The sequence below is a fragment of the Podarcis cretensis genome (genome assembly GCF_951804945.1).
Source record: "Podarcis cretensis genome assembly, chromosome: 2".
Taxonomy (NCBI): domain Eukaryota; kingdom Metazoa; phylum Chordata; class Lepidosauria; order Squamata; family Lacertidae; genus Podarcis; species Podarcis cretensis.
The window spans coordinates 126,080,879-126,099,792 of record NC_137171.1 but is presented as its reverse complement, the minus strand read 5'-3'; the positions used below and the strand labels follow the sequence as shown (position 1 = coordinate 126,099,792).

General features: G+C 42.5%; 1 protein-coding gene across 1 annotated transcript in view; it reads left to right on the top strand.

Annotated features, from left to right (window-relative positions):
- Positions 1-18,914, top strand: part of LOC307211000 (vomeronasal type-2 receptor 26-like) — a gene marked incomplete at both ends in the record, with an annotated part of 49,669 nt that extends 30,755 nt beyond the window's left edge. Inside the window, 5 exons of the mRNA XM_079967195.1 lie at positions 5,424-5,715; positions 9,205-9,987; positions 15,916-16,146; positions 17,368-17,494; positions 18,016-18,914. Coding sequence (XP_079823321.1) covers positions 5,424-5,715; positions 9,205-9,987; positions 15,916-16,146; positions 17,368-17,494; positions 18,016-18,914 — 2,332 coding nt within the window. The remainder of the gene's footprint in view (positions 1-5,423; positions 5,716-9,204; positions 9,988-15,915; positions 16,147-17,367; positions 17,495-18,015) is intronic.

Genomic DNA, 18,914 nt, shown 5'->3' with positions numbered 1-18,914 from the left:
GCAGCTTCTCCGCTTGGCAGAAACAGAGGACCTCTTCAGAGGCTGGTGGATTCAATGGGTTTCCAGATGGCTACTGGGAGCGATAATCAAACAAAATCTGGAGGTCACCATGCTAGTGCCCCCTGTTCTGGAATGGTAAACGTTGAAAATATTTGGAGAAATGAAAAAGCTTGGTTTAGGAGTAAGGATTTAAAAGAAGAACTCTGCCCTAGTTAAAAATGAGAAAGGGGCTGACACGACCTCACCTTGTGTCTGTCCCAATGCTTCATTTTGGCACAAGACACAGTCACTTCCACTCCATCCACTGAAATCACTCTTAGGCCAACACTCGGCAGTGGGGGGGGGGGTGTCCCCGGCCTGGTTTTGGAGTACCACAGGCATGCAAATGTTGTCATTGGGCTGGATTGGGACTTCACCAGCAGATCACAACTCTGCTCTGAGATCTTCAGTGGTGACTCCTTTGTTACTGTGCCAAATTCAAGATTGTACGGAAGCTTCTAACAGCTTGGGAAGAGTTGATTGGGGGAACTGCCTTATTCCATATGTGTTCACTCATCTGCTTTAGGTTGAAAAACTGGCACAATTGCTGGTGCCCAGTGTTGTTGTTGTTGTTGTTTTTTAAAAAGGAGGGGAGTGCTGGTACTCACCATGAAGTTGTTACTTCATACCACACCTTTAACATTTGGGGGGAGGGGCCGCTAGGGGCGCATTGGAAGATGGCCGACAATACCATCTCTCCGGCTCACACGAGGTAATTAAGAGGCTGATATGGGAGTATGCAGCCTCCCTTGTTACCCCAAGGGAATGGGGAACACTGCCTCGCCTGCGGTTGCCATAAATCACCCCCGAGTTCGAAAGAAGGGGGTGAGGGCACAAGGCACACAGCACTCGTGTGGGACAGCTCTCCCTGACGCTGTCTCTGATCGTGTGGCCTGGTTGCAGGAGCTCAAAACAAACAATTAGAGAGAAGCAAATGCACATATTTCGAGTGAAGAACGGGAGTTAAGACTGCTAATGGAAGTGACCTCTGTGAAGTGGAGCGATGGGTTGGATTCAACAGGATAATATAACAAGAAGATATATCAAAGGGTTGGTATGTCGGAACGGGACGGAATGGGGGGGGGGACTTTTTTTTTTATCTTATGTGATTACCTAACAATCCTCCCCCCAGAAGAATCGTTGCAATTACTGATTATAAGCGGGATGATTAAGAACTATGTGGAAATGAATTATCAATCAAAGACATGGCTTGTGTAATATCTGGAAAGGAATGAAAGGCCTTTGGAATGACACAGTTATAAAAAGAGACTTGTTAAGAAGCAGGCCTGGCTGAAGGTTTTATGATCGAAGGGGAGGAGACTGTGAGTTTGACCTGGCAGAACCCCCTAAGAAGATTGAGGAGAGACTGACAGGCCTGTGAAGTTCAACGGGCAAACTTTAAGAATGTTTTGTACGGAAGTGTTGAAATGGCATCTGTCTGTTTGAATATGGCTCTTGGAGGAATGGAAAATTCACACAGGATATAACAACGTTTGTTTTTAACCCGCTTGTGGACACAAAGAAAGGAATATATGATAACAACAAGAAGATGAGGAAAATAATAAAGTGAAGATTGGACAGAACTGTGAATATTAATTGGACAGAACTGTGAATATTAAAGCAGCAGCAAGAGAGATGTTTGGATCCCTTTCGGAGCTCGAAGCATGGGTACCCCCAACAAAAAAATTTGGCTTTGTAATTTGGAATTAATGTGATTTGATTGGTTTGTTAATAAAAATTATATTAAACAAAAAAAAAAAACATTGGGGGGAGTACTGCGCACCCTTGAGTACCCCCAGAAAATAGCACTGCTGGTACCGCACAATGCTCATTCTGGACAGGTGGAAATGGATCCCTTCCTGTGGCAGCACCTACACTTTGCCACATTCAACCTTTTGACACCTTCGCTGCATTCTTTCTGGTGCCTGGGAAAACAATTTTCATTGAGGAAAGACTGTTCAGACATGTAGAAGTTGACATGTTATTTAATCTATCTTTAGCTTAACTTTTTACTTAACAATATTTTGCATTTCTAAATATATCTGTTTTTATCTTTGTCTTTTTCCAAGAAATTTATTATTTTTCTTGGGGGGTTTTTTAGGGGGTTTTTTTGGTAAACCTCTATCTACAATAAAGTGGTAGGTGAATTTTGCATAAAATAAAAATAGAGATTTAGGCCACATCATGGAGGTGGATAAGGCTATAAACAGCTACTAGCCCTTATGAATATGGCCTCCCTCCACTGTCTGAGGCAGGAAGACTCAGTTGTTGGGAATCCCATGTAGGGAAAGGGCTGCTGCACTGACCCCTTCCTTGTGGCCTTCCCTTTGGGGCAACTGGCTGTCCATTTTGAGAAGAAGATGCTGGACTTTCATGTCAATCATGTTCAGCCAAACTCAACTTTCTCCCGATTTGTACCTTGTCAGTCTCTTGAGTCAACATGTTTTTCTCCTGCTCTGCACCTGTTCCCAGAGGAGACCTTTCTTCCCCTTACAATTATCAGAACCACAGTGATCTGTTCTTATCCCCCATGAACACCCTTCAAATGCTGCCTTTGGGAACAATAACACAAACATCAAAATCAAAAGCAGCAGGAGGTTATTTACTCCACCATGCCTGAGAAGTTAGATATATAAAATATATTTTGTGCCACAGAGTCCTTGCAGTCAAGATATACGTCAGGTGAAAGGGTGGAGGAGATAAGTCCTTGTGTAGCTTAATCAGAACATAGGAGGCTGCCTTCTAGCTTAGTACTATCTACTGACTGGTGGCAGCTCTCCAAGTAGAGGACATCCTCAGCCCTACCTGGAACAGTTGGCTGAGGTTGAACCTGGCACTTTTGGGTGCAAACAAGTGCTCTAGCACTCCGTTATATTATGTCCTCTTTGCCTCTGAAGCTGGAGCTGGACACGTCTTTGCAAGAGTTTAGGCATCTTCTGATTAGCTGGTTATGAAATTGAGAGAAACAGAAGGGAAGTGTAGCAGGTGGATTCAGAATGATAACCCTGCTCTTGTTCCTCCCTCTTGTAACCTGCGGGATGCAGCAGAAGGCAAAATGCTCACTGAATCTGATCAGGGATATCAATTATGCTCTGAATTATTACAGGCCAGGAAACCATCTCATTGGTGGAATTGTATCTTCAAGATTCATTGGAGATCGTTTGCCCTTCATCTTCTCCAGCACCCCCTTGAACTATGTTGAAACGTGAGTAATATATTGATGTGTTTCTGCTACACTCCAGTTCTCTTGATGCACCTGGGTCAGCCCCTCTGAGATGAAAGTGGCTGAAGCCAGGGTGGGTCTCTCCTGGAAGTCTATGGTGTCCTGGAGGTTTTCAATGCACAATTATCTTCCCCAGGCACAAAGCAATCTATGCAACTGAAAACTGTAGCTCTCTAATATGCTTAGGAAGGTGCTCTTCTCATGCTTTGATTCCAAACATGCCAACCCTTTTATGGGAAGCAATGGGAAGCAATGTTTGTGAGATGTATAATGCCTGGAAAAGACCTTAGATAAAGTGGTAGCTACTGACCACTGGACAAAGCGGAGCCGGGCTTCCACAAGGCCGCTGAGTGTGAGAGATTTTATTTAAAAACATTATAATAATTTATTTATAAAAGGATAAAATATAAAGTAGGATTTCCCCACAGGGTAAGTTTAGCATGTGGAAATGGATCCTAATCCTGTCCACCTAACCAAAGGCTTTACTGTATGTATGTATGTATTCTCTAAAGTTGCTCAGCTCGGGAGATTAAGACCCCCAGTAGGTCTCCAGTGTCTGATACTTGACAGTAAATAAGCATGCTGGTATAATTCCAGGTTTGGAATTCCAAAGCCACCTTCCTTTATTTGTGATGGCATTTTCTGCAATGATATTCTCAGTACATTTGAACTCCAAATACATTTCCTAAGCAGGAACTTTATCTTTTGGAAATATGATCGGGATATAAAAACTGGAAGTCTTCTCAGAATATAAATAAATCTGGGATAATGTTCGTTTTGAGAGAGTTCACCCTTTCCCAAAGGATAAGGTTTAATGACTCCCATCTATCAATATTTGAGAAGCCTCTTTTGTCACTTTTTGGATTAGTTGCAGTTTCTGAGCCACTGTCAAAGGTAGCTCTATGTAGAGCACATTGCGGTAGTCCAAGCGGGAGATAATCAAAGCATGCACCACTCTGGTGAAGCAGTCTGAGGGCAGGTAGGGTTTCAGCCTGCATACCAGAGGGAGCTGGTAGACAGCTGCACTGGACATAGAATTGACCTGCGCCTCCATGGACAGCTGTGAGTTCAAAATGACTCCCAGGCGGTGCACCTGGTCCTTCAGGGGCACACTTACCCCATTTAGGACCAGAGAGCTCCCCACACCTGCCCTCCCCCTATCCGCCCCAAAACAGTACTTCTGTCTTATCAGGATCCAACCTCAATCTAGATTCAGGTAGGTAGCCGTGTTGGTCTGACACAGTCAAAATAAATAAATTTTGTCCAGTAGCACCTTAGAGACCAACTAAGTTTGTTCTGGGTGTAAGCTTTTGTGTTCATGCACACGAAAGCTTATACCCAGAACAAACTTAGTTGGTCTCCAAGGTGCTACTGGACAAAATTTATTTATTTATTTATTTCAACCTCAATCTGTTAGCCATCATCCATCCTCCAACTGCCTCCAGACACTCACACAAGACATTCACCGCTTTCACTGGTTCTGATTTAAATGAGAGGTAGAGCTGGGTATAATTTGCATACTGATGAACACCCAGCCCAAGCCCCCGGTGATTTATCCCAGTGGCTTCATATAGATGTTAAAAAGCACGGGGGAGAGGACGGAACCCTGAGGCACCCCACAAGTTTGAGCCCAGGGCATGAACACTCACCCCCCCCCCCACACACACCACTTTCTGGACACGGCCCAGGAGGAAGGAGGTGAACCACTGTATAACAGTGCCCCCAGCTACCAGCTCCTCTAGACAGTCACAAAGGATGTCATGGTCGGTGGTATTAAAGGCTGCAGAGAGATCCTGCAGAACTAGAAAACAGCTTTCACCTTTGTCCCCAGCCCACTGGAGATCATCGATCAGCGCAACTAAGGCAGTTTCCGTCCCATGATGAGGCCTGAATCCCGATTGGAAGGGATCAAAATGGTCCGCATCCTCCAGTCATGACTAGAGTTGTTCAGCAACCACCCACTCAATCATCTTGCCCAATAATGGAAGATTTGAGACTGGGAGGTAGTTGGCCTTATTGGCCAGGTCAAAATGTATTTTTAAGAGTTTAGTATTACAGAAGTATTTTAGAAAGCCTTAAGATATTTATTGGATATAGGAGAAGGCTATACTTTCAATTTCACTGAACTGAATGTCACTATGTGACATAATTCTTTCTGCAGTTATGCAAATAAAAGGGGATGGCAAATTCTTAGCTTGTTGCTGGCAGTTCAGGATGTCAATCATAACCCCAGAATCCTACCCAACACCACCCTGGGCTACAGCATCTATGAGACCCATTTTGATGGAAGAACCACTTCTGATGCCCTGACAGATCTGCTTGCAGGTGGGAAACTCAATATTCCAAACTATACCTGTGGAAGACAGAAAAAGTTACTGGCTGTTCTTGAACGGGGTGAATCCGACATCTCCATGCACATTGCAGGCATGTTGGGCATCTACAAAATCCCACAAGTAAGAATGGGCTTCAAGTCAGGCACACCCCACATTTGCCATCTCATGAAACAACAAATTATGCTGGGGATACTATAATCATTTTAATAAATAAACTGAGCAAAATGATAGGAAGAAAGGGACATAATGTTAAATGTACGACTGCTTTAATATAAATACAGTGGTACCTTGGGTTAAGTACTTAATTCGTTCCGGAGGTCCGTACTTAACCTGAAACTGTTCTTAACCTGAAGCACCACTTTAGCTAATGGGGCCTTCTGTTTCCGCCGCACTGCCGTAGTACGATTTCTGTTCTCATCCTGAAGCAAAGTTCTTAACCTAAAGCACTATTTCTGGGTTAGCGGAGTCTTTAACCTGAAGCATATGTAACCTGAAGCGTATGTAACCTGAGGTACCACTGTACTCTTCAATGTGCATTAACCAATCTTTTCCCCTGTCAAATCTACAAATAGTGTAATAAAAAGCCATGTTAAAGGTGTAAAGGTGAAATAATACTTGGAGGTGACTTCAATGGTATGATTTCATGATTTCATCTATGATTGACATATCTCAAAAAAGGCAATCTAGCCAAGACCTAGCCAAGGAAATGCAAGAAAGCAAAGTGGCTACCCAATGAGGTCTTACAAATAGCGGGGGATAGAAGGCAAGCAAAATGTGAGGGAGATAGTGAAAGATACAGGAAATTGAATGCAGATTTCCAAAGAATAGCAAGGACAGATAAGAGGGCCTTCTTAAACGAGCAATGCAAAGCAATAGAGGAAAACAATAGAATGGGAAAAATCAGAGATCTGTTCAAGAAAATTGGAGATATGAAAGGAACATTTCGTACAAAGATTTCCTTTTTTTAAAAAAATAATATTTATTCGAAGTTTAAAAGTTACAAAAACAAAAAAAATACCAAATACAAAAAAGAATACAACAACAACAGAGAAAAAATAAAAAATAAAAATACATTCTCTTAAAAAAAAGAAAAAGAACAGATTAAACCTTTATATAAGTTTCTTCCTTTACTTCTTTCCTTGACCTCCTCACACCTCCCAGTTTTGTATTCTAGTTCAAATCGTTGTTTCAGCAAATCCTTCCAACCTAATTTTCATTTAAGTAATTTAATTTAATATGTTATATTTTAACGTCCTCTCTTTCGTCAATTTCATCAACTCATTTTTACTTAATCCTTTATATCATTTCTACCAAAACCACCTAACTTTCTTTTTCCAACATCTTTCTAACATTCCTTAATTTTACAATATTTTTGAAGATATACTTTAAATTTTTTCCAATCTTCTTCCACTCTAATCTAATCTAATCTAATCTAAGATTTCCATAATAAAGGACAAAAGTGGAAAGGACCTAACAGAAGCAGAAGACATCAAGAAGAGGTGGCATGAATACACAGAATACCAGAAAGATATGGATGTCTCGTACATCCCAGGTAGTGTGGTTGCTGACCTTGAGCCAGACATCCTGGAGAGTGAAGTCAAATGCGCCTTAGAAAGCACTGCTAATAACAAGGCCAGTAGAAGTGATAATATTCCAGCTGAACTATTTAAAATTTTAAAAGATGATGCTGTTAAGGTGCTACACTCAATATGCCAACAAGTTTGGAAAACTCAGCAGTGGCCAGAGGATTGGAGAAGATCAGTTTACATCCCAATCCCAAAGAAGGGCAGTGCCAAAGAATGCTCCAACTACCGCACAATTGCACTCATTTCACACGCTAATTGCACTCATTTCACAAGTTCTTAAAGAAATGGGAGTGCCTGATCACCTCATCTGTCTCCTGAGAAATCTCTATGTGGGACAAGAAGCTACACTTAGAACTGGTTTCCTTCCTTATTTAACTTTTATGCAGAATTCATCATGCAAAAGGCTGGGCTGGATAAATCCCAAACCGGAATTAAGATTGCCAGAAGAAATATCAACAACCTCAGATATGCAGATGACACAACCTTGATGGCAGAAAGTGAGGAGGAATTAAATAACCTTTTAATGAGGGTGAAAGAGGAGAGCGCAAAATATGGTCTGAAGCTCAACATCAAAAAAACGAAGATCATGGCCACTAGTCCCATCACCTCCTGGCAAATAGAAGGGGAAGAAATGGAAGCAGTGAGAGATTTTACTTTTACTGCAGATGGTGAGAGCAGTCACAAAATTAAAAGACACCTGCTTTTTGGGAGAAAAGCAATGACAAACCTAGACAGCGTCTTAAAAAGCAGAGACATCACCTTGCCAACAAAGGTCCGTATAGTTAAAGCCATGGTTTTCCCAGTAGTGATATATGGAAGTGAGAGCTGGCCCATCAAGAAGGCTGATAGCCGAAGAATTGATGCTTTTGAATTATGGTGCTGGAGGAGACTCTTGAGAGTCCCATGGACTGCAGGAAGAACAAATGTATCCATTCTTAAGGAAATCAGCCCTGAGTGCTCACTGGAAGGACATATCCTGAAGCTGAGGCTCCAATACTTTGGCCACCTCATGAGAAGAGAAGACTCATTGGAAAAGACCCTGATGTTGGGAAAGATGGAGGGCACAAGGAGAAGGAGACGACAGAGGACGAGATGGTTGGACGGTGTCTTCGAAGCTACCAGCATGAGTTTGACCAAACTGCACGAGGCAGTGGAATACAGTGCCTGGTGTGCTCTGGTCCATGGGGTCACAAAGAGTCAGTCACGACTAAACGACTAAACAACAAAGCAAGACCTTTAAAGTATAATGGAAGTAAACAACTTAATAGATATTTGGAGATTCTAACATCCTACTGATAAAGATCTCGCTTTCTATTTTCATGTCCACAATTTATATTTTCATAGAGATTTTCTCTCATTGATTCATGCCCAGTAGCAAAGATGACTAAAACTGAAATCCACCCAATGACTTACGCTGATTTTGCCCCTTTATAAACTTCCCACTGATAAAATAACAAGTTAATACAACAATCTACAAATCTTCCACGCATACCCAAAACCACCTATAGTTCAGAAGCTATAATTATATCTACTCCTAACAAATGGACCTAAACCAGCTGAATCTTATAGAACAACTTCTTTGCTTAATGAAGATGCTGAGAGAGAGCTGTTGCGCCTGGCCATTGGTCTGGACTCAGTCTGACCCTTATGTTTCCCACCCCTTATGGTTTTGATCTATGGGCCACTTTTAAAATGAGGCTGCATTTTAAATTGCATTTTAACCTGTATTTTAAATTGGTTCACACACCCCCATTATGTTTTTACTGTAATTTTACTGGTGGTAGCCGCCCTGAGCCCGGCTCTAGCTGGGGATGGTGAGGTTTAAATATGATGATGATGATGATGTCCTCTGTAATTGCTAAGGTTTTAAGCGGTTTATACATTGCTAAGCAGTTAAGTGGTATATACATTGCAAAAATAAAATAAAAATTATTTCAAATAAGGTTGTGGTTGATAATTAAATTTGTCATCCAATATTTGTCCTAAAAAGCAAAGCACCAGTCTCTTTCCCTTCTCTCACCAGCTCAGTTCTGGCTTTGTTCTTCACGATAAAAAACAGTCGCCTTATGTCAACTGCATGGTTCCAAATGAAGCAGCTCAGTATGATGGGGTGGTTGAACTCCTCCTGCACTTCAGATGGACATGGGTCGGCCTCTTTGCTTCAGACAATGACAATGGAGAAAAGTTCTTGAGCACCTTGACACCTCTGATGAGCAAAAGGGAAATTTGTGCTGCCTTCACTGAAAGAGTACAACGGAAAACTTCCTTGTGGTTTCCTCATGAGCCATCTGCCATGTGGAGACAGGTCAATGTATTTGTTTACTATACAGATTCTCAGTATGGATTTTATGTTATCATAGAGGTACAATATTTCTTTGAAAGGACACAAACCGGGGGGAAAGTCTGGATCACCACAGGTCTTCAGGACAACATCTTGTTTTATGAGACAGAAGCCTTCCGGCATGCCCATGGTTCTTTGTCCTTTGTAATGAAGACCAAAAAGGGGGCAAAAAAGGACTACTATGAGCCAAAAGCTTCTGCTTCTTGGCACGAAGCATTTGGTTGTTCATATTCAAAGCATGCCTTATCTGTGAGGAGTTGGCGAAAATGCAGGGAGAAGGAGAATCAGATGCTGCTGCCCCAGGAGGAGATTGAAGGAATCCACTCCCAAGACAGTTATATCACTTACTACAGTGTCCAAGTTGTGGCTCAGGCCTTGAATGCAGCCTATTCATCCAGATCAAAGCGGAGGTTGATGGTGGGTGGAGGAGACAAGATGGAACTTCAAAGTCTACAGCCATGGCAGGTATGGCCTCTTCATATATATATATATATATATATATATATATATATATATATAATATTTTACTTTACAAAAATACATGCATTATCTTTTTTTCAAGTTGTGCTTGTACAGATCTGTAGGAAAATTTTGTTTCTGTAGGAAAGTTTCTGCTTCTGCACAAACCGTTCTAGGTTGAGACATTTTCTTATCACCCCAGAATGTTCAAGTTCACACTTAGTTCATACAAACATGGTATTCTGACCTGTTCTTAATGCATAGTTGATCACATTTATGGAACGTGATTGATATGTCCTTTTAAGTTTCACATTATCCATCATAAGTAATTGTTTTAGGTCTTGTTTTATTAATCACCAGTTATAATTTAATTAGGAGGTTTTCATGCCTGTCTAGTTCCGTGTTCCCTTTCCCAGCCTTTAATCTATTGGTGATTAATACCTATATGTATCCTTTGCTTTGTACTTGTATTAACCAATCAGCATCAAGCACATATGTGGCATGTATTCTTTGTTTTGTACTTGTATTAACCAATCAGCACCAAGCACATATGTGGCATGTATCCTTTGCTTTGTACATGTGTTAACCAATCAGCAACAAGCACATGTGTGAAATGCTATAATATTCAATAAAAAGGACTCCTCGAGACATGCTCAGGAGGATGCCTCCCAGATGACACCACCCCTCGTCTGTCCTTTATTCCAACCCAACATCTGGTGACCCCGACGTGATCATTTGGTGTGAGACATTAGTGTTACATACAGGGTTAGGTTAGGAAGAAAAGAGGGGGAGGAGGAATGGTGGGTGGGGTGAGGTCAGGTGGTTATGCTTCTATTCTTCTGCCTAGTGTATGTGTGGGGTTTTGTGTCAGTGTCACCTGTGTAGGTTCTCTTACTAGTTGCTTGTTGTATTTCCTTGGTGGTGAGAGAGGTCGGGCATGGCTTAGGGTGTGGTTGGTTGTGGTTGGTTGGCTCTAGTGAGATTTGGTTTTGTGCTCGAGTGGGGTGTGTGATACTTGTTCTTCTTTTCTTGGGCAGTGTATGTGATAAAGGGGAACCATACCGGGGTGAAGGTGTCTTCTTCTATTTGAACCCATGTCAGTTTCAGTTTATTGGTTAGTTTTTCTAGTAAGGCTATTTCCCATACTATTTGATACCATTGGTCCATGCTTACTCCTGACAGGTCTCTCCGGTGTCTGGCTATGATGCTTCTGGCACGCAACCCCACCTCCTCCCTAGCTCAGAAGTGGCTTTGTATGACAGAAACATGGGAAAAAAATAAATTCAGTTGATCCAATCATTGGCCAAAGTTCCTTTTTATACAGAGAGGCAGTATAGATTCTAACACAGGCGGCTACGATTTCTGTAAATGTTAATGAAAGAGACCATATTTTCATGTTTAAAGAAATTAATGATGTACTTTTAAGAATTAACACATAATGACTCATAGGTAAACAACTGTAATCTAGTTCAGTATTCAAGCCTGCTGGATGTAAAGTATTAAGCAGAAAAAGAAATCTAGTTTCCTTCTGCAAAAGAATTTTTTTGGCTTGTTCCATAGGTCCCTGATATGCCCAAATGACAAAAAATGTTAGATCCTCGTCGGAATGCAATGCTTGTATAAAATGTTGTTCCAAATGTGCATCGACAACTCCATTTCTGATTCGGGAATGATGCTCAGTTATCCTAACATAACCTAAGGTTTGGTAGTGTTTTGCATGTTTTGGGTGTGTTAGCCAGGGCATCTGGGTATCCTCTAGTTTGTCTTGTATTTCTTGTCTTGATATGGGTTTGCTATTTTTGTAGAAGTCTGCTAGGTGGTATATATAAGCCTTTGGCTTGCCAGGTTTTTATCTGGAGGTTTTGTGCTGCGTGGTGAAATAGTGGGTGGTGAGCCAGGGGGATTAGTGCTGATGGCGTTGGGGACAGTTTACCTGCTTCTTCCTTCCATTCTTTAAGCATGGTCTGTGTGAACCTCTTTAGTGTTGTGGGGATTTTCCTTACAGTAGAACCTCTACTTACGACCGCCTCTACTTGGGCCCGATCCAAGTTGCGACCGCGGCAAACCCGGAAGTAAATACCTGGTTTGCCGCAATTTGTGCATGCGCAGAAGCGGCTGCTGCCATCTGCACATGTGCCTGCGCACAATGGCGCTTCTACCAGCGACACGGATCATAGAATAATAGAATCATAGAATCATAGAGTTGGAAGAGACCACGGGGGCCATCGAGTCCAACCCCCTGCCAAGCAGGAAACACCATCAGAGCACTCCTGACATATGGTTGTCAAGCCTCTGCTTAAAGACCTCCAAAGAAGGAGACTCCACCACACTCCTTGGCAGGAAATTCCACTGTCGAACAGCTCTTACTGTCAGGAAGTTCTTCCTAATGTTTAGGTGGAATCTTCTTTCTTGTAGTTTGGATCCATTGCTCCGTGTCCACTTCTCTGGAGCAGCAGAAAACAACCTTTCTCCCTCCTCTATGTGACATCCTTTTATATATTTGAACATGGCTATCATATCATCCCTTAACCTCCTCTTCTCCAGGCTAAACATGCCCAGCTCCCTTAGCCGTTCTTCATAAGGCATCGTTTCCAGGCCTTTGACCATTTTGGTTGCCCTCCTCTGGACACGTTCCAGTTTGTCAGTGTCCTTCTTGAACTGTGGTGCCCAGAACTGGACACAGTACTCCAGGTGAGGTCTGACCAGAGCAGAATACAGTGGCACTATCCTCTTACAGACGGACCTCCAGAACTGATTACGTCCGTATGTAGAGGTTCCACTGTGGTTTGTTTGGGAGGAATGGGTATGCTGTGGTGGAGATATTTTCGATTATGTCTCCAGGTGTATCCATTGTTTCATCTCGTCTTCTAGGATATACAGAATTATGTGGCATACTTGGTTGGCAATGTAATATGATTCTATGTTGGGGATTTCCCATTCTCCTTCTGAGGAGGGGAGGTGCAGGTATATGGGGATTATTCTTGGTCTTTTGTGAAAGAAAATAAATGAGTGTAGTTTTTTCTGCCATTTGCGAAGTTGGGCTGGGGGAATCCAGATTGGGAGGATTTGGAATAGGTAGGTTAATTTTGGGATGGTGATCATTTTGATCATGGCTATTTTGTCTGAGAGAGTGAAGCTGGTGTTGTTCCATCTCCTCAAGTCTTTGTTGATTTGTCACCACAAGGGGTTGTAATTGTGGTGGTATAGTTTATTGGGGTTTCTGGTTATTTGTATGCCATGGTATCTGAACCCGGTGCAGCAAAGTTTTATCTTGGTGGTGTTAATGAATTCTTGATGTCTGTGGCTGCTCAGATTCAAATTGCTAGAAGTTCCAGAGCCAGAATGAATAGGAAGGGAGACAGTGGGCATCCTTGTTTTGTGTTTCTTTGGATTGCTATGCTATTAAAGTTATAGATAGGTAGCCGTGTTGGTCTGCCATAGTCAAAACAAAATAAAAAAATTCCTTCCAGTAGCACCTTAAAGACCAACTAAGTTAGTTCTAGGTATGAGCTTTCGTGTGCATGTGTATCTGAAGAAGTGTGCATGCACACGAAAGCTCATACCTAGAACTAACTTAGTTGGTCTTTAAGGTGCTACTGGAAGGATTTTTTTTATTTTGTTTTGACTATGCTATTAAAGTCCATACTGTTAGTCTTGCATTTTGCTGAGGCTCAGGACTATATTTGTTTGAGGATTTGTAAGAAGATGGGACCAAATTTCATATTAGTTAGTAGGTAGCTGGTAGGTATTTCTATTCTAAGCGTTCGAAAGCTTTGAGGATGTCTAGGAACTTAATTATCAGGGGGAGTTTAGTTGCCTTACTGTGTCCAATCAGATCCAGTAGTTTCCTGATGGGGTCTGTTATATTGCAACCAGGGACAAAGCCAATGTGGTCTGGGACTATTAACTTGTGTAGGAATTTTTTAAGGCAGTTAGCCAAGATTGATGTGAATGTCTGGTAGTCTTGGTTTATTAATGAGACTGGGCAGTGTGATTCTATGTTGAGGCTGTATTGGAGTGGTTTGGGGATAGAGACTATCTTGGCGGAGGTCAAGGTTTTAGGAATGGCGCCCCCTTTTATGATGTTGTTGGATAGGTGGGTTATGTAAGGCATCAGGGTTCTTTTAATTTCTCGTAGAATTCTGCTGTAATGCTGTCTGGGCCTGGGGCTTTGGGTTGTTTCAGGTTTTTGAGGATCATATCCATTTTCTCCGGGGTGATAGGACTGTCCATGAATTCCTGTTCCTATCAGTTAAGGTTGTCATGCTCAGTTCTGCTAGGAGTCTTCTGATATCCTCCTTGGGTGGGTTGTGGGAGGTATATAGGTTGGAGTAAAATTCCACAGATTCTTCGGTTATTTCTTTGGGGGAGAATGTTATGTTGCCCTCTTTTTTTTTGGTGATGCAGTGTATTCTTGTTTTGAGTGATTTTTTCCCCTATACCTGCTTGCTAATAATTTGGAGTATTTCCCTCCATACTCATAGAAGCATTGTTTTGTGTATAACATGTTGATTATTTTCTTGTTGATTTCTAGTGGACCTAGTACCCTCCTTTTTTGTTCTATACGTTTAAGGAGTTTTCTAGCTCCTTTCTGTTTGTAGCGTGATGAGAGGGCCGTGATGTCTTGTTCTATTTTGCTCATTTTTGAGGAGGTTTGTTTTTCAAGGGATGCTTTCTCTTTTATGGAGGCTCCTCTTGTGACTGCTTTCATTGCATCCCAAAGGAGGGGGGTTGTTATATTGTCCACGTCATTTTCTTTCAAGAAGTTTTGGAGAGTTTTTGTGAGACTCCCTCTAATTACCTTATTTGTGGTTGGGATGGGACTGAAGGATCATGATGGGGTGGTTTGTGTTTCTTCTCCTAGCTTCTACTTGTTTGTTGATTCAACCAAGGGCATCGATGCTTGTGTGATCAGAATGCTATCTAGTCTGGACTGTGCTGTGGTGCCTGGAATGGAATGTGTAGCTGGTGTATCCCAGGTTTTCTTTGCCCCGTATGTCATAGAGACCCCTGTGTTTTTTAGCAATTTGTAAGAGTCCCTAATTAGTAAGAGTCCCTGAAGGGGCTGCCTTCAGAGGAAGGTCGTCTATGATTTTGTAGGGTGGGTGTCTTTCAGGAAGATGCTTCTCATATTTAGGTTGAGGTCACACTCCCAGGATTGCTTCCCCTTTGGAGAAGGAAAGGAACTTGTTTAGAGTTTTCTGGATGAACTCAAGTTGTTTTTAGTTTGGGGCATATGAGGAGCCAATTGTCTTTTTGTCTTTTAGCACTGTCATGGCTTTGAAGTTCAGGTCTCTACTGAGTATTATGGCTACTCTGAGGGCCTTTCCTGAACCAGGTGCAATCCATTGTTGACTGAAGCAGGGATCACTCAGGAGTTTGCTTCCTTTCGGTGGATTGTGTATTTCCTGTAGGAAAGGAATGTGTGGTTTCATGGTGTTCACATACGAGGTAATGCATTTTCTTTTGATAGGGTTTCCCAACCCCCTCACATTTAATGTAATTGCTTCTAAGCTAGTCATATTGCTTATCTACTTTATAGGATGACTCCATGCCAACCCATCTGGGTTGGCCTGTGTCTCTCACCTTGTGTTTTCTATCAAACCTATTAAGTTGTGCTGACATAAAGTGTGATGGGTGGGGAAGGAAGGGTAGAATTAGATATGGGTTAAAGAGTGGGGGATAGATTACAGAAATGGCCTCTCACTTTTGAAGATTGTGATTTATTTTCCAACTCTGGAATCATCATAATAGGAACACAGCATACCCTACAGGTGTCTTGGAAAAACTGGGACAGCTCATTTTCTTCTCATGTGCTCATAGCAGCCATGTCCCCATATGACAAGTGAATGAATATCCAACCAATGATTTCCACCTCCAAATGTCTTTATAATCAATAAATGCCATCCAACGTGGTTTTCTCTGTTGTTCTAGCTTCATTCATTCTTGAAAGAAGTCCAAGTGTCTTCTAATACTTCAACTGATTCACAGCACTTGGATGAGAATGGGGCACTGGCCATTGACTTTGATATTGTGAATTGGGTGCTGTTTCCTAATAATTCTCATGCTGGTGTGAAAATTGGAAGCATAGAGAGACAGAAGTCCTCAAATCTAAAGTTCACCATTAGCCCAGAAACAATAGTATGGCCCACACTGTGTAAGAAGGTAGGAGAAATGTCTACATGCCTTTTTAATATCTATGATATCTGCTACATTCTAACAACTTGTTGAAGGGACTCAGGTGGCGCTGTGGGTTAAAGCCTCAGCGCCTAGGGCTTGCCGATCGAAAGGTCGGCGGTTCGAATCCCTGTGGCGGGGTGCGCTCCCGCTGCTCGGTCCCAGCGCCTGCCAACCTAGCAGTTCGAAAGCACCTCCGGGTGCAAGTAGATAAATAGGGACCGCTTACCAGCGGGAAGGTAAACGGCGTTTCCGTGTGCGGCTCTGGCTCTGGCTCTGGCCAGAGCAGCGATGTCACGCTGGCCACGTGACCCGGAAGTGTCTCCGGACAGTGCTGGCCCCTGGCCTCTTAAGTGAGATGGGCGCACAACCCCAGAGTCTGTCAAGACTGGCCCGTACGGGCAGGGGTACCTTTACCTTTACCTTTTACTAACAACTTGTTGAACATTACATATGAGGCTTTTATTGCAGTCATGGACACTTCCTTGGAGATAAATAGCAATGAGCTTAATGGATCTCACTGTTGTATAAGCATGTATAAAATCTGACAATGAATAAGAGGCTTACAAAATGAATTACAAAATGAACAGCTGTAATAAATATTTATTCACCCAGCTGGGAAAGCTTCCTAAAATGAAAATGGGAAGTGCAGATATGCCTCACAAGAAAACTAGGTGTCAAGTTCTGCAGCCTTCATGCCAACCTCAACAACACCATTTAGCCTTTGAAGCAAAGCAGAAGTCAGTCAGTCCAGCCTTATTTCACAACTGCACCAACACATTGCAGGTGTGATGGCAACAGTGTCAAGAGTTGTTTTAGTGCCCCATTTTGTAGGAATGGCTGCTTCAATGTAGAAAAGTGCAGTATATCAATGTTAAAGGGAAGAAGCAGAAACACTAAAGAGATTTCACAGCCATGCTGCTCTACAGAAAGCAAAAAAGAAATCACTCCTAATTGGGCCTGGCCTCACTTTGGGCAATTGGAAGTAAAGATGCTTTTAATGTTTCATGCTTTATTATATTTTTATCTTTGTGGGAAGCTTCCCAGTGTGGCTGGGGTAACCCAACCAGATGGGTAGGGTATAGAAATTATTTTATTGTTAGTGTTAGTGTTATTGTTATTGTTATTGTTAGTTTTAGTGTTATTCCAGGGATCCTTCCAATACTGAACAATCCATTTCCTCAATGCTCTTTCTTCTGTTATTTCCAGACCATGCCTCATGCAAGATGCACCAAGAGCTGTTGCCCTGGATTTGCCAAGAAGATTCAGGAAGGGAAACCTCCATGCTGCTATGACTGTGCTCCCTGCTCAGAAGGGACAGTCTCCACTCAGGAAGGTAGGAAAGAAGCTATGGATCGAAGGTTCTCTACTAGAGAACACAGTATACCTGAAGGAGCGTCTCCAACTCCATCGTTCTGCCCAGACACTGAGATCCAGCACCGAGGACCTTCTGGCGGTTCCCTCGCTGCAAGAAGCCAAGTTACAGGGAACCAGGCAGAGGACCTTCTCGGTAGTGGCGTCCGCTCTGTGGAACGCCCTCCCACCAGATGTCAAAGAGAAAAATAACTACCAAACTTTTAGAAGACATCTGAAGGCAGCCCTGTTTAGGGAAGCTTTAAATGTTTAATAGGTTATTGTATTTTAGTGTTTTGTTGGAAGCCACCCAGAGTAGCTGGGGAAACCCAGCCAGATAAATAAATAAATAAATAAATAAATAAATAAATAAATAATAACTATTAATAATAATAATAATAATTTCTTTATCTCTCCCATATGCCAACCATTCCCCACAATTATAAGACTGCTCTAGGTGTATGACTAATGTTAGGATAATGATGTCTCTTTTGCTCTGTGCAGATGCCAATGAATGCACCAAATGTCCAGAAGATCAGCATCCAAACAAGGAGCAAGATCATTGTGTCCCCAAAGCAATCACCTTCTTGTCCTATGAAGATTATTTGGGGATCCTCCTGGCTTCCTTCGCCCTACTCTTCTCCTCAACCACAGGCTGCATTTTGGGAATATTCATGAAATACAATGAAACTCCCCTAGTCAAAGCCAACAACAGGGACCTCTCCTACATCCTCCTCTTCTCCCTCCTGCTCTGCTTTTTGTCCTCTTTCCTTTTCATCGGCCGGCCAAGGAAAGTCACCTGTCTTCTCCGACAAATGGTCTTCAGCATTGTCTTCTCATCTGCCATATCTTCAGTATTGGCAAAAACCATCACTGTGGTTCTGGCCTTCTTGGCCACCAAGCCTGGGAACAGGCTGAGGAAATGGCTGGGGAAGAGTCTGGCCAACTCCATTGTCATTTCCTGTTCCACTGTCCAAGTTGTCATCTGCACCATCTGGCTGGGACTTTCTCCTCCATTCCCAGACTCTGACATGAGCTCCTTAACTGGAGTGATAATCTTGCAATGCAACGAAGGATCTGTTGCCATGTTTTACGCTGCCCTTGGCTACATGGGCTTCCTGGCTGCCATCTGCTTCACGGTGGCTTTCCTAGCCAGGAAGCTTCCTGGGGCCTTCAATGAAGCCAAGCTGATCACCTTCAGCATGCTGGTCTTCTGCAGTGTTTGGGTGTCCTTTGTGCCCACCTACCTGAGCACCAAGGGGAAATACATGGTAGCCGTGCAGGTCTTCTCTATCTTGGCTTCCAGTGCTGGGCTTCTGGGCTGCATCTTCATGCCCAAGTGCTACATTATTATACTGAAGCCTGAACTGAACACGAAGGAGTTCCTGACAGCAAAAAAATAA